We start from the raw sequence: 14,961 nt of genomic DNA on the forward strand, positions 1-14,961 counted from the left end.
CTGATCTAAAGTAATGTTTTCCTAATTACAGGTTACAAGCCAGTCATGAAATCAATTTAGTGGTTTCAACTACCATTTTAGAAGATAAAATATTAGAAAGCATTGAGCACATTAAAAGTTAACATTATTTTGTGAAACTTTTGTTTCAATAATATTTTTCATATATTTGTGTATTCATATACACACATCCAGGGATCTGCATTATATACTAGATCATGATATAAAAAATATTTCTTATTATAACAGCCGCAAGTCTAAAAAGCTTAAAATATATTAGAAGACCAGACTATACAATCTACTTCTTATAGCATTAATAGTATGAACAGAACAAAGTCACGCCCTTCGTGCATAATAAATTGGTCATTTACAACGCAGATGGCAGAAACATCAAAAAATGCAATTCATAAAGTATTAGGTTAGGAGAACAATTTTACCATTGGTTTAAAATTATTAAAAATGTTATTGCTATATCAAAAAATACTTGAGCAAATTTCTACATGTGTGTGCTTTTTCTTTTTCTTGCAGAAAAGCAAACAATAAGGAGTGTTATTGTTGCATATGTAACAAAATTTTCTAAAATGCATACAGGTGTGCATTTGGTAAATGATGTACAATGGTAAAATATGACTTCATGGTGAGAGCTGTTTCTCAGAAAATAAAGTTCCTTTTCTACAGAAGTTTCATTTACTTTTTTTTCTCAATTAAAATATCTTAAGTTAAAAAGATATACCTTTAGTATAACTAAAATACCTTTAGTTTAAAAAAAAATCCATGGCTCAAAAAACATTACTCAAGTCACACCTCTAACATATAAATGATTCTATCTCATCAATAAGATAAATTCAGCAAAGAGAAAGAACATATCTTCTTATACTCTTTGTTGTACCAATTGCATTTTGCATAGGAATAGATTTTTAACAAACTGAACTGAAAAATTTATCTGTTATAATTCTTTCTCCAAAATATAATGCAAAAGTTCAGCTGGTTTTAAAACTGCTCAGTCTATCTGGTACGGGTATACATCATAACTGCCACCAGAACAACTGGGCAAACGAAAAGAGTTTTGCTTAATAAGTGAAAGTTGCTATTTATGTTGCTTAAAAACAAATGATGTATCAAAGGAAGGAAAATTGGGGATATTAAGGGTGCTAGCTAAAACATTTCCAAATTTGCTATTACAATCTATTTAAAAGAGGAAAAAAAAAAAACCTCCAACTTTCAAGAGAAACCTGCCTGAAAATTTTCACATGGAAACAAAATGAAGTAGAGCAAAAGGTTGTAGAAACAAAGTTCAGCAAGTGTCAGTTTTTATCAGAATGCACCTATTACTCAAACCCTAGGACACTGAAAATCAATGAATGTACAGAACTCTATCACCACACATTTCTGGATTACACACCATGATGTCTCTCCTCTTCAGTGTACTGGTTCTGCTCCAAAGTGTCCCAGTAATATCCTTTGATGGGTTCTTTAGTAATATTAGACAGTATAGCAGTAAATGACAAAAAATAAGTTATAAGGATATTTTAAAAACTAAATTCATTGAAATTATATCAAGGCTATTAACATATAAATAGAAACTAAAAGTAAAAATCTTTACCCAGGAGAAATGGCAATTATTCCTCCCAGTGTAATTCAAGATCATATCATTTTCTAATTTTGGATCTCTACCTTATTGCCCTCTAGTATTTCAATACACAAACCAATAACCAAGCATTTCTACCCCATCTTCAATACTGGAACTGAACTCAAGGATACTTGAACACTTAACTGTATCTCCAGCCTTTTTAATTTTTAATTTGGAAACAAGGTCTAAGTTGTAGAAGCTGGCTTCAAACTTGTGATCCAGCTACCTCAGCCTCCTGAGTTGCTGAGATTACAGGCATGCACCACTGAGCTGATCATAACCAAGCATTTTTAAGATTAATTTTAAGGCAGCCTTTAATATTCCACACTGCTAATGATCTCATCATTACACATAACTAATAGATACAGATTGTCTCAATAATAAATTGAGGTTTTGATTTATTCTCCCTCCCCTAGCCCTACCATTCACAGTCTTGAACTAATTTTGCTTTTTTAAAAATACTAAATCTATAACATTAACACCAACATTTCGAGCTCAAATAGCTTCTGGCAAGTCACCTTTCAAAAGGGTAATATCTGCGAGGTAACTGAACAAAAGGATAAAATCATAAATGCAGCTGCCTCACATCCAGATCCTATTAAGGTTCTCACACCAAATATGAGGTTCAAAAAAGTATTAGACCTCCTAATACATAGCTTGTAAGTAAAGTTTTTTTAAAAAAATAAGGGGCAGAGGGCTAGAGTTGTGGCTCAGTGGCAGAGTGCTTGCCTCGCACATGTGCAGCACTGGGTTCGATCCTCAGCACCACATAAAAATAAATAAATAAAGATATTGTGTTCATCTACAACTAAAAAAAATATTTTAAAAAATTATATGGTAAAGCAGAAGAAAATTCTGGCCATCATTTATTACATTTATTTACACAGAGGACAAAAGTTGTCTAACATATTCAGCTTAGCAGATAGCTATTTTAAAAAGCAAATAACCAGAGACTAAAGGTGTAGCTCAGTGGTAGAATGTATGTTTAACATGTTCAATCCACACCCAGCACCCTGTCCCCCCAAAAAGCAAACAATCTTATGAAAACTTAGAACTCCCAATATTATCTAGTTAAAACAGGAAAAAACTCAATTGTATTTCTTTTAAACAATGTAATGAGTGAGCATTCTGACTTCTGGGAATGTCCACATATCTCCAGTGTGTTTAATGTATACACTTAGAGATAACAGAGTACCATAGTCTCCTCTAGGGTGTAAAACTTCTATTACTCTTCAAGTTCACACATTGATTTTTTTTTTTTAAATATTGAGAACTTTATCCCATAGTAACAGATTTTCATTAATTATTATGGTGGGGGAAAAAACTGACCCAGAACAATGGCACACCTATAATCCTAGCAATTCTGTAGGTTGAGGCAGGCACAAGTTTGAGGCCAGCCTTAACAATTTAGCAAGAACCTCAGTAACTCATTAAGACCCTGTCTCAAAATTAAAAATAATAAGGGTTGTGGGTGTCACTCAGTGGTAAAGCACTTCAGGGTTTAATCCTTAGTACCACAAAAACTGGTAAGTTAAAATTATCCTTACGTTTGTTTACTAATACAACTTACACACACACACACACACAAAATCAACTTCATTAGTCTACAGACACTCTAGGTAAATACCACCCTAGAAGCTTAATGGTAGATTTCTTTTTTGTTTATTTGTTATTTGTTTATTTAAGTCAAACTTGGTAGATTTTGCCATTTAAGTTATACTAACATAATCAAGTTTCACTAATGTCATACAAATTTACAAAGAAAAAGCCTGATACCAAATATGTGAAAAATCACGCTATGAACATAATAGAAAACAAAGTAAAAAGTTATACATTAAAAACAAGGAGTGGGGGCTTAGGCTGCAGCTCAGTGGTAGAGCACTCGCCTAGCATGCGTGAGGCACCGGGTTCGATCCTCAGCACCACACAAAAAGAAAATAAAGGTGTGTGTCCATATACAACTAAAAATACCTACATTTTAAAAAGGGGGGGGATTATTTTCATAGCCCCTGACATTCAACTTTGAAGCGTTTGTTAACTCACTACATGATTCTTTTCAAAGTATTTTAAAAAAAAGTATCTCCTGAGGAAAGCATTAAGAAAGCATTTTCTTTCTGAAAAACAATCCACTTTTTTTTGGACTAGGGATTGAACCCAGCGGCACTCTACCACTGAGCCACATTCCCGGCCCTATTTTGTATTTTATTTAGAGACAGGGCCTAATTGAGTTGCTTAGCACCTCACTAAGTTACTATGGCTGGCTTCAAACTTGAGATTCTCCTACCTTAGCCTCCCAAGCCGCTGGGATTACAGGCATGCACCACCACACCCAGCCTTGAAAAACCACTTTAAGCCACTGATTATCTTGGACTTTCTTGAAGATTTGTTAATATTCTTAAAATTCTAAAAAATATGTAACTAACCAAAATATTCATGATTCAAAAATTATCCTATGCACTTACTCTAAAAAGAAAAAGATTACATTCATAAACAAAAACAACCAGCATGATAAACTATTTATGAGTACAAAGATGTAAATAACTAACATGTCAGAACACACTTATCATTATCACACATTATAAAAAAATAGGAAGAAAAATTAAGAGTTGGGGGAAAGTAATGAGAAAAAATCATTTTACTAATGAAAAATCTACATGTAAAAAAATATATTATATATGGCATTATCACTGTAAAAATTAAAAGCATTGATTTACTATAAAGCATAATTCCCTAAGAAAAGAGAGATGAGTGTTTAAGCACAATATGCAAGTATTTAAGGAGCAAATTCTCATTTCTTTTGATTTTTAATAACTTATGCTAAAACACCAGAACATTCTATAAACTATTAATCAAAATGTCAAAGCATAATTCCTATACATATGAAAAGCAAAGAATTTTTTAAATCAACAGCTCAAATTTTCCATGTAATAAAATTGTAATTAGCCACCCAAGCCTCAAAGCTACTTCCCATTTAATAAACCGTCACTTTTTAAAATATGAAAGTAGGCCATGCACAGTGGCACATGCCTGAAATCTCGAAGTTGGGGAGGCTGAGGCAGGAGGATTATGAGTTCAAAGCCAGCCTCAGCAAAAAGTGAGGGGCTAAGCAACTCTTTGAGACCCTGTCTCTAAATAAAATATAAATTAGGGCTGGGATATGGCTCAGTGGTCGAGTGCCCCTGGATTCAACCCCCCGATTCAGAAAAAAAAAAAAAAGAAGAAAATATGAAAGTAGGAGAAATCTAAAAGTCATACCCAAGCAGATATTATTCTATAAAATCAATCTTATTATTTTGTGATAATTTTCTGAAATCAAAGGGCCTTGTATAGAAAAATAGAATAGATATGTTAATAGATGAAAATATTCAAGATTTTAAAAATGATTTACTTATAGCAATAATTTGAGAGAAAGCATCTTTTTTTTCCAGTGAAATAACTTTGACAATATTTCCACTTTAAAAAAAAAAAAAGGAAAAAGAACATATGAACACTATCTGATTGTTTATATAACCACTGATTCTGAAGCAAGCTCACATACAAAAGCTTTGCTACTATGGTATGTAAACAACTTAAAATACCAACCCTGTGACTGCCAGGACTTCGGAAGGACAATGTATCCTCAACTCCCTGATAAAAATAAAAATAAACAGTACAAACTTGTGAGTGACTACATTAAATTAATGAAGAAAAGCATTAGGGACAAGTTTATATGTTATTACAAACCAGATAAGAACGGTGATGACTGGACCGGTGAGAATACCTGGCCCTTTCGGAATCTTCCTGGGAAAGGAGAAAGTACATGGAAGGTTATTCAATGAACAGACAGGTGTTTATCAGAAAAATGGAGCAAAAATCAGTAAATTAACAGTACAACATCTTAGCGCAGGCAGGTTTGGACAACTTCACTTTAAAAGCTGAGTTTGTGGCAATAACATGCTTTGGTTAGAAAGCAGAAATAATGTTGGCAATTTTTATCATATGTATGTACAACTAACCACATGTAAGGTACTTTCTACATCTGACCAAAAGAGCTCAAGACACCAAGATAAATATACACAGTTATACTTAACAAACAGATGTCGAGCTCAACATTAAAAATAGATGTTTAGCCGGGTGTGATGGCACACACCTATAGTCCCAGTGATTAAGGAGGCTAAGATAGAAGTACCACAAGTTTGAAGCCAGCCTTGGGAACTTAGTAAGACTCTAACCCAAATATAAAAATGGGCTGGGGATATAGCTCAGTGGTAGAGGCTTCAAACCCTAGTACCAAAAAATAAAAACAAAAACAAAGTAAAAGAAAAAAAAAACTACTTATGCTTAGAAAAACATCACATATTTTAAAGTTGATTAAATTATCTCAAGAGTCATACCTGATGTGGTTTATAAAGATTGACTATAGCTTAACATTAGTTGACTAAAGCATATATAATTCTAAATTTTTCCATATTCTGTTATTAGCAATGGAGCACTTTTAGCCTGACACATGTGAAATCAAATGGCTAGCCCTAAGAACATTGTCACCTAAAACCAAAAGGAATTTCTGATATTTCATAATTTCAAAGTATTAAAGTAATTTACACTAAAAGTCTACACAAAATGTCTTAAGTAGATTCACTTCTGTCAATATTCACAATATCTTTTCCAAAAACAATCAATGCCACAACACCTCATGGCAATCCAGCATGATCATTTCATAAGTAGAACAAATACATGGGGGTATATATGACTGTTCATTTCAAAATAGAAACAGTAATTCAACCAAAACATAATAGTATATTATCTCTTTTTGGTCATGATCTTTGAGTATAATTCCAAAAATATCCTGGTTGACATCTGCTATGTACATTGCCAAATTGATCAAATTTGCTCTGACATGTATTGATAAGCACCATTATGATTCAATGTTTCAATTTCCAATCGGGTGTTCTGATCGTTTAGATTCACATTTTCTGCTATATAACAGTCACATACAGGAACCAAGCATATTTCTTCATTTTCTTTATCCAGTTACACCACAAAAGTTTTCGGAGTATATGCATTAGCCTGGCAGGGTATACAGCTTAAACAATAACCAATGCCAGTCTGGTTAACTTGGTTAGTTTAACCAACCAGGAGGCAAATTTATTCTACATGCTCCTCTCAGCGAAATTAATTCTACATGCACCTCTCAATGTTATTTTGGGTATTAGAGTAATATTCAAGGTTTAATGTTCAAGCTTCACTTTATGTTAGCCTTTCTTCTCACTGTACCAACCACATAGGAGTATTTGTTTAAAAAAATCTAAAAAAGCATATTCCATCAAAGATGCAGCAAAGACAGTTGAATTCATATTTATTTTCAATTATTATTATAATTCTAAATTAATTTAAATACCTTATGAAGTTCAGATATACCTCTATATTTAAACAGTTTTTGGGCTGGGGGTGTGGCTCAGCAATAGAATACTTGCCTAGCAAGCAAGCACCAGGCCCCAGATCCAATCCCAGCACCATACACACACAAAAAAAATGAACAGCTTTTCATTTAGCTCCATTTGAAAGCCTTGCTTAAAGAGACATCAGAAGACTGAAAAGAAAACATAACTCCCATATAGGCCAGGCAATTTGAAGAGAGAATACAGTTTATTCCCATAATCATAAACTATACCTTAAATAAGCACTATCCAACAGCCCTTTCTGAGAGAATGAAAGTGTTCTTTATTTGTGCTCTCATTACATGATAGCTAGTAGCCACATGTGTCTACTGAGCACTTGAAACTAAATTTTAAGTTGTATTTATTTTTGGTCAATTTAAATTGAAATTTAACACCTACACATGACTAGTGGCTACCACACTGAACAGAAGAACTTCTCTAAACCTAACTAAAAAATAAATGTTCAGGTAAAATAGTAAGGCAAGCTCAAAGAAACTTATTATACCAAAAACATTCAAAACACATGTTCTACCCAGAGTCTACCAAGAATCTACCAAGAGTCTGCCAAGTATCACCTCTCTTATATTAGGCAAAGAAAGCACGCGGGAAAATTTTAATTACTCCTCATACTTTGAAAACTTTTGCATAGTAGCAAACAGAAGGAAACCCTTGTATAAAAGACTCTAGTAACAACTCTATAATTATTTTTAAGAGTTCAAAGGGTCCTTAGAGACCACCTAGTCTGATCCCTTCATTTTACAGGAAGGAAAGTTATATCACAGAAAGATTAAGTAAGAGGGCTGGAGCTGTGGCTCAGCAGAAGCACACTTGCCTGGCGTGTGTGAGACATTGGGTTTGAGTCTCAGTACTGCATATAAATAAATAAAGTAAAGATCTATCAACAACTAAAAAGAAATATATTTAAAAAACAAAAAGAAAGATTAAGTAAGTATCTGCAAAGTCATAAACCTGGGACAGGCATACAGATCCTCAGGCTCACCAGACCACTGAATCTTAAAGATACCATCCTACACTAGCTAATTCTTCATTAATTACAAGGAGCCAGGTGGTGGTGGTAAGGTATTCTGGTTTTTACTCAAGACTCCTCCTTCTCTGGAAGAACAAAAAGCTTCATCTCCCAGGTATTTCTAGAGTAGGATTTAACTGCCAATGGCTTTTCTTGAATTAACAGCACCACTGGCCAAATATAAATTACAGTAAACCCTGTTTTTAGGAACGAATTACAAGGCAGAGTATCCCTTTCTTGCATAGTCAAGGAAAGCAACACACATTGTCATTACTCCAGGAATCCTCCTTATGATTAAAGAAACCTGAGTTAATAGAATGATGTTGTAAAAGATGGATGTATATTTGTTCCAAACGATCTGGTAAATAATGTTTTAATAAATTTAAATTCAACTTATAAAAATAAAACATACTGTTTTGGAAAAGTTCACTTGAAGTGAGTATGAAATGGTTTCATTAAAAGAAAACCACAAACCAGGCCATGATGGCACACAACTATAATCCCAGTGGCTTGGGAGGCTCAGGAAGGAGGATCATAAGTTCAAAGCCAGCCTCGGCAAAAGCAAGGTGCTAAGCAACTCAGTGAGACCCTGTCTCTAAATAAAATACAAAATAGGGCTGGGGATGTGGCTCAGCAGTTGAGTGCCCCTGAGTTCAATCCCTTGTACCGCCCCCCCCCCAAAAAAAAAGAAAGAAAACCACGGCCCCCTTGACTATCTTCTCTATCAACAAATTAAATTTTCTAAGTTCAGGCTAGAGTCACTCCTTCAGTTTCAAATTGGAAAACATTAGAAACTGCATCTACTCCTCCAGACATACACCAACATGTTACTGATTAAAGACAACAGATTTAAAATCAGAATGATTAGGTTCAATGAAAGTTGGCTAAACTAACATTATCTGGAGGCCCAGGAAAATGTAGGCTCCACCTGGTTGTGTCACTTTGCAAACTATTGGCAGCTGTGGCACTCTCTACCTTGAAAATTCCAACTCTGCCAAGAACTATACAGCAAGTTATCTACTTTAACAATCCTTTATCTTCTCATCTATAAAATGGAAATAGTGTTACCTGTCTTAAAATGTGAAATGGAACCTAGGTAAAAAGCACTAATACAGCACACTGATCGATGCACAGGAGTTTCTTAAGTTAGCTTCATTGCTGAGTCCCTGAGCCCCATGTCCTTCTGTTCCCTAATTCATGTTCCAACAAATCAGTCTCACACAAAAAAGTATTAAAGTTAGGGGAGATTTTCATGGTCCTTGAATATACAAATCAAATATTAGATTTCTAATAATATATGCTTTTCTATTTTTATTTTATTTTATTTTATTTTATTTTTGGTTTGCTCTATAACATTAAAAGCTTTGGCCATTTAACTTTGGAATGATAATACACAATTTAAACAACAAATAAAGCTAATTTTCCTGGGAAAATGTGCAATTAAGTGATTTGTTTTATTTACATGAAGCATTTTTAATGCATCAACAATAATACTAACCCACAGAAGGCACATTAAATAAATTAATTAATTAGGCTAGCTTTAGTTACATCAGGAACAAACTCCACTCCAAAATAACAAACACATCCATAGGGAATCATGCAATTTAAAGTTACCAAGCATCTTTTTTCTTTCTTTTATAAAACAATATCTCAATGAGAATTATGATAAAGGTTTAAGTTCAAGGGTCATTACATTATAAATATTTTAATTCTGGTTATACCTTAAAATGCTGCTATAGGAGAAATTTGCTTATGGAAGCTGCTTGTTTATCAGCAATCAGACAATGTTTTTTAACCCTGCAGGAGTCATAGACTTTCTCTTATGATAAAAATACCTGTGAGCACTTCCCATAAAAATACACATACTTCTGGTCTTGGGGTATTCAGTGAAAAGAGTACTTGCCTAGCACACACTCAAAGCCCCTGAGTTCAATCCCCAGCACTGTCAAAAAAAAAAAAAAAAAAAAAAAAAAAACAACTATACGTACTTTCAATGTCTACACATACTTCCAAAAGTCTGCATGAGATTTTAAGGTTTTATATTCTACCTCCCAAGTTCAGTCACATACCAAGTTCAGAACCCTTACAAAAAGAGACAGAAAACTAATAAACTTTGAAAAACATTCAAATTTAGGAGTGATTCACAATAACTTTTACTGATTTACGAATTGCTTTTAGAGCTAACAAACCTGGAAGCTGTGGTAAAGGACTTGGAAAGGAGCTGAGAGAGCTGAGCTAAAAAGAATCGTTTTCAGGGAACATGGAAGAATGACTTATGTCATCTCTTCACGGAGACCCAAGGGACTCAGTTTTCTTAATGAGGATGGGGGAAAGGAAGGATATGAAGAAGAAAAGGACAAACCCATAAGAAGAAAACAAGCATTCATTTTCTCAATCTTTCTTTTTCAGGGGCACTCATGAAACGAAAGTGAAGTTGCTGATCACAACAGAAAATAGTTGGATTCCAAGTACACATTTGGTCCACTTCAGCCAGAACAGATATTTCATGACCTTTAGGTTCACACAGGCCAAACAGTTCTACTTTGCAAACCATTAGTCAATGTTTTACTTCAAAACTGCATTATGTCAGCAACTTATCACAACATGCAGGACAGGCAATTCTAGCCTACCAGCCACTTGTGAATCTGTCCCCATTTCTTGTCAAAGGAATGATGAGAGTGCTACAAATGCAAAAGTTTCATAACTGAACAGTTTCCAAAACACTATATTCTCCAAAAAATTCTTATTCATACATATTTGCCCTAAAGAACATGATAGGTGACTAAAAATTACATTCACCTATACAAAACTACGAAGCTAAATATGTTCAATAATAGAAAGATGCATGGTTCTCTGAAGTTTAGAAGATCATAAATTGAACTTATATGTAATAACTGTCTCCTGTTTATATTTTAGTAAAATCCTATGAATATAAAAGACAATACATTGTAACATTTCCATTTTCAGTCAAAATTTCTATTTGATATTTGAAACTTTATGAGGTTAAAAAAATTAGCAACATCAACTATTTTTGTTTTTGAACTATGATAAAACATAGAATACATAAATTTCTTTTTAACTCACTAGCAGAAAATCCACCACTAACATAAAACAAAAGTGCTTAATATTTCCCCAGAGGTGTTTCCCCCTTATACTAATACAATATCAAAAATATTTTTATGGGGATTTTTAGGGCCAAGTCAATGTCAGAAGGAAAGCATAAAAAGTATTTCATTTTAGTCAGTTCAATTTCCATAAGCCTTTTCCTGCTTTTCTGATGATAATAGCGTATCAAAAATTTGTAAGCTAGGAAACAAAAGTATGTAAAATCAATCATAACTCCCAACACAGTCAAACCAAAGTGTTGACAGTAATCAATATTCTTTCTAGAAGGTTGACCCTATAGATGGGTACTAATTTTTGTAACACAAAATTGGGTCCTACCAGTTTTACAGTTTCACTTGTTTTTCTTTTCATTTTTTTACATGAATACTTTTAATGATTATTAAATATGTCTCAAAATTATAAGACTGATCTGTCACTGTTTTACTATACAGATATCACAATTAATCCAAATACTAGGACATTTAGGGGTATACTAAATAGTTTTATCATCTCCACACCTACTTTAGTGAACATAAGTAAAGCACTTATTATAAGAACTTCTAACAATGCATACACAAAAAACAAAATCATTTATTATTTAAAACAAATATTACATTTCATTGATTAACACAGAATGGCTTATTAAAACACATATAGCAAGTTAGACTATTCCCAGTGTTTCAAAAGGAATCAGAATTAAACGGGCCAAGTATTGATTTTTTGGGGGGGAGGGGGGTAAGCATGAAATTATGGTTCTATTTCCCCAAATTACCTCTTTTTGTTGTCGTTCCAGTTCTCTCATGCGTATATCTCTTGCTTCTGCCCGGGCAGCGCGTTTTGCTGCTAGCCTTGCCTCTGCCTGAAAAGTAACATAAAACTCAGCTTTACAAAACAAAAACAACTTGTATACCACATTTGAGGATACAAAGCAAAAGGAACATGACTTTCTAAAGGAGGGTTGGAAGATGTCAGCAAGTTTGACTGGCCTCTTCAGTCAACTTCTATACATCTGTTTCTCTCTCTAGTTCCAAAGTCTCTCCTCACAGCTAGATTATTATCTTTAATGGCTTACCTTGCTTACACATTTAACATATTTCAAACAGTTCACTACATATGTCTCCAAAATGATCTTTTTCTAGCATTTCTTTCCCCATCAATTCAATCACACAAAACTAGAAATTTCAGAACCAGCTACTATTTCATTTTGAATATTGACAATATTCGGTCTCTAAATGATACCAATTCTCCATCACTGAATATCTCTCAAACCTTACTTTTTTCAGGAACTCTACATACATTCTATATAGTCTCTTTCTGTCTCTTTTTCCAGCCTTGCCTTTTCTTAAATTAGGATATACTTTGCATGTTATCAAATTCGCCATTTAAACAAGCATACCAGCACCTCTTTGTAATTCCAGCTGTTCAAGAGGGTAAGCAGGATGACAACAAGTTCAAGAGCAGGATCCTATCTCAGAAGAAAATAAAAAGGGTTGGGAGACTAGGATGTAGCTTAGTGGTAGAGCACTTGCCTAGCATGTGCAAGACCCTGGGTTCAGACCCCAGTACAACCACAAATTTCAAAAAATCACTATTTAAAAGTATACATTCAGTGGTTTTTAATATAATATTATATAAGGACATACAATAATCACTACCGTGATAGGATATTGTCATCACCCCCCCAAAAAAACCCTTTATTTATTAGTAGCCACTTCCTATCACACCTTACCTCCAGTTCCTGGCAACCACCAAACTACTTTCCAATTTATCTACCTTCTAAATTTGCCTATGCACATCTCATATAAATGGAAGCATACAACAGGAACACATCTCTTGCTTGGACTTACTCCAACTGCCTCCAAAACCATCTTCTTACCTCCAGAATCTGCCCTCTAATGCATACTAACATACTTCTGTTTATGTCACTCAGCCATGTAAAATACCTCCCTTGCTCCCCACTATTAATAAAAAACTATTAAAGCAAAAACTCCAAGAAACAATACAAAAAGAAGATAAAAGAGGCAAATACAGAAATAAGTCTACTCATAGTAAGGTCCCCACGTTATTTCCCAGAACTTGTTACATATGGACCAAGTGCATCCCATCTCTCTCTCTCTCTCTCTCTCTCTCTGCCTGGACTCTATAACTGTGTTTGGCTAAGCCTCTCAGACTATCTGCTTGGCAGGAAGTACTCTCCCTTCTCCGATTTAGCTAAAATATTAAAATCTTCTATGAAGATTTCCCCGCATTCCCTCTTTCATAGAGCAATATAATATACCCATGCCTCTGTTGTGCTATATTAATTGTAAGCTTCCATCATCCCACGACTTCATGCTTTAATGTCTGCTAAATAAACAAATAAATTTCAGGCCATAGGCCAGAGTCACAGTTAGGAAATGAGATAAGGAAATAACTTGAGGCATCCCATGAAACCTTAAAATCTGCTCTCTGGTTTCTATCTTACGGGTTTCCTCTGTCCTTGGCCACATCCTAACTCTGATTTAGATTATTACTTTTGATAACTACAGTAGTTGCTTCTTCCCATTTTATTATATTTGTGCAAGTCTCATAATAAAAGACTCAAACAATGTTTAAAAGGATCTACTATGTATAAGCAATTATGTGAGATGATTAAAATACACAGTAGGATATGACATTTCTGCCCTAAAGCAGCTCACAATCAAAGTTAATGGAGATAAGCACAAGGATTATGGGGAACAAAGCAGGCTGGAGGAAGAAATTCCTTTTACCCAGCAAGGTCACAGAGGGCTTTAAGGAGAGAAGATAGTTTAACAGTTAACTTCTATTTAACTCCCTCAATTTTGTCAATTTCCCATTCTACTTAACTGGCCTTTTAATAGCAAAAACCATGCAAAATAAATTATAATTTACATACCCTTATGTGATAACCACTAACATATCCATAACAATTAGTATTCTCACATAAATTTTACATTGACTTCTATCTTTTAAAAATCTTATATTCTGGGGCTGGGGTTATGACTCAGTGGTAAAGCACTTGCCTTGCACATGTGAGGCACTGGGTTTGATCCTCAGCACCACATAAAGATACACAAAGAAAATAAAGATGTTGTGTCCATGTATAACTAAAAAATATTTTTTAAAAATCTTATATTCTGCTTCAAGATGTCTTCTTTACACCTCTGGACTATGAGTAGACAACATTCTTCCTAGCCTTTGTATTTTATAGAAAAAGACTTAGAGGCTAAGTTATACATCAATACATAGCAAAATATATATATATATATATATATACATATATACACACACACACACACACACACACACACACACACATATATATATATTTTTTTAAACTACACAGTAACAAAACTTGCAAATCCTTTCTAACATAGAACCATGGCAATAAGCAGGAATTTTCATTGCCATGTGTATTAGCTTTGTACCTCTTTTAGAAATTCAACTCGAAAATGCCTAGTCTACCTTCTAGGATCTGTCTATGGCCAATTCTGCACATTATACTAAAATGAGACTTCCTAACAAAACATAAGTTATAGATCAACAGAATCTATTCTTTAATAAGACTTCTTTCACAACAAAAGAGAACAAAATTAAATAAATAAATAAATAAAAACAAAGAAACCTTGGGCTCCAAAGACAAACTTTCTTTCCTTGGTTAGTTAGCCAACTTTATCTAAAACTCAGGAATTACCCCCTTTGGAGATGGTACTGAAGAAAGACCACTAACTACACACTTTAAAAGAAGTAAACAGAATTTAATATTCCCTTATCTGTTTCTTTCT

General features: G+C 33.8%; 1 protein-coding gene across 40 annotated transcripts in view; it reads right to left on the minus strand.

Moving 5' to 3' along the window:
* The window catches only part of Lrrfip2 (LRR binding FLII interacting protein 2), an 86,394-nt gene that overhangs the window by 50,270 nt on the left and 21,163 nt on the right, over positions 1-14,961 (minus strand). For 13 of the 40 annotated variants that reach the window (XM_046437710.2, XM_046437704.2, XM_046437703.2 and 10 more), the window contains 5 exons: positions 11,949-12,035; positions 10,702-10,752; positions 5,351-5,407; positions 5,210-5,254; positions 1,400-1,468 (listed from right to left, as the gene is read on the minus strand). In XM_046437710.2, coding sequence (XP_046293666.1) covers positions 1,400-1,468; positions 5,210-5,254; positions 5,351-5,407; positions 10,702-10,752; positions 11,949-12,035 — 309 coding nt within the window. The remainder of the gene's footprint in view (positions 1-1,399; positions 1,469-5,209; positions 5,255-5,350; positions 5,408-10,701; positions 10,753-11,948; positions 12,036-14,961) is intronic. The other 27 variants (XM_046437735.2, XM_058576554.1, XM_046437733.2 and 24 more) reach the window with 6 other exon arrangements.

The sequence above is a fragment of the Marmota monax genome, unplaced genomic scaffold, assembly GCF_021218885.2.
Source record: "Marmota monax isolate L192 unplaced genomic scaffold, Marmota_monax_Labrador192_F-V1.1 WCK01_AAM20220418_F8-fsc00021, whole genome shotgun sequence".
Lineage (NCBI taxonomy): Eukaryota > Metazoa > Chordata > Mammalia > Rodentia > Sciuridae > Marmota > Marmota monax.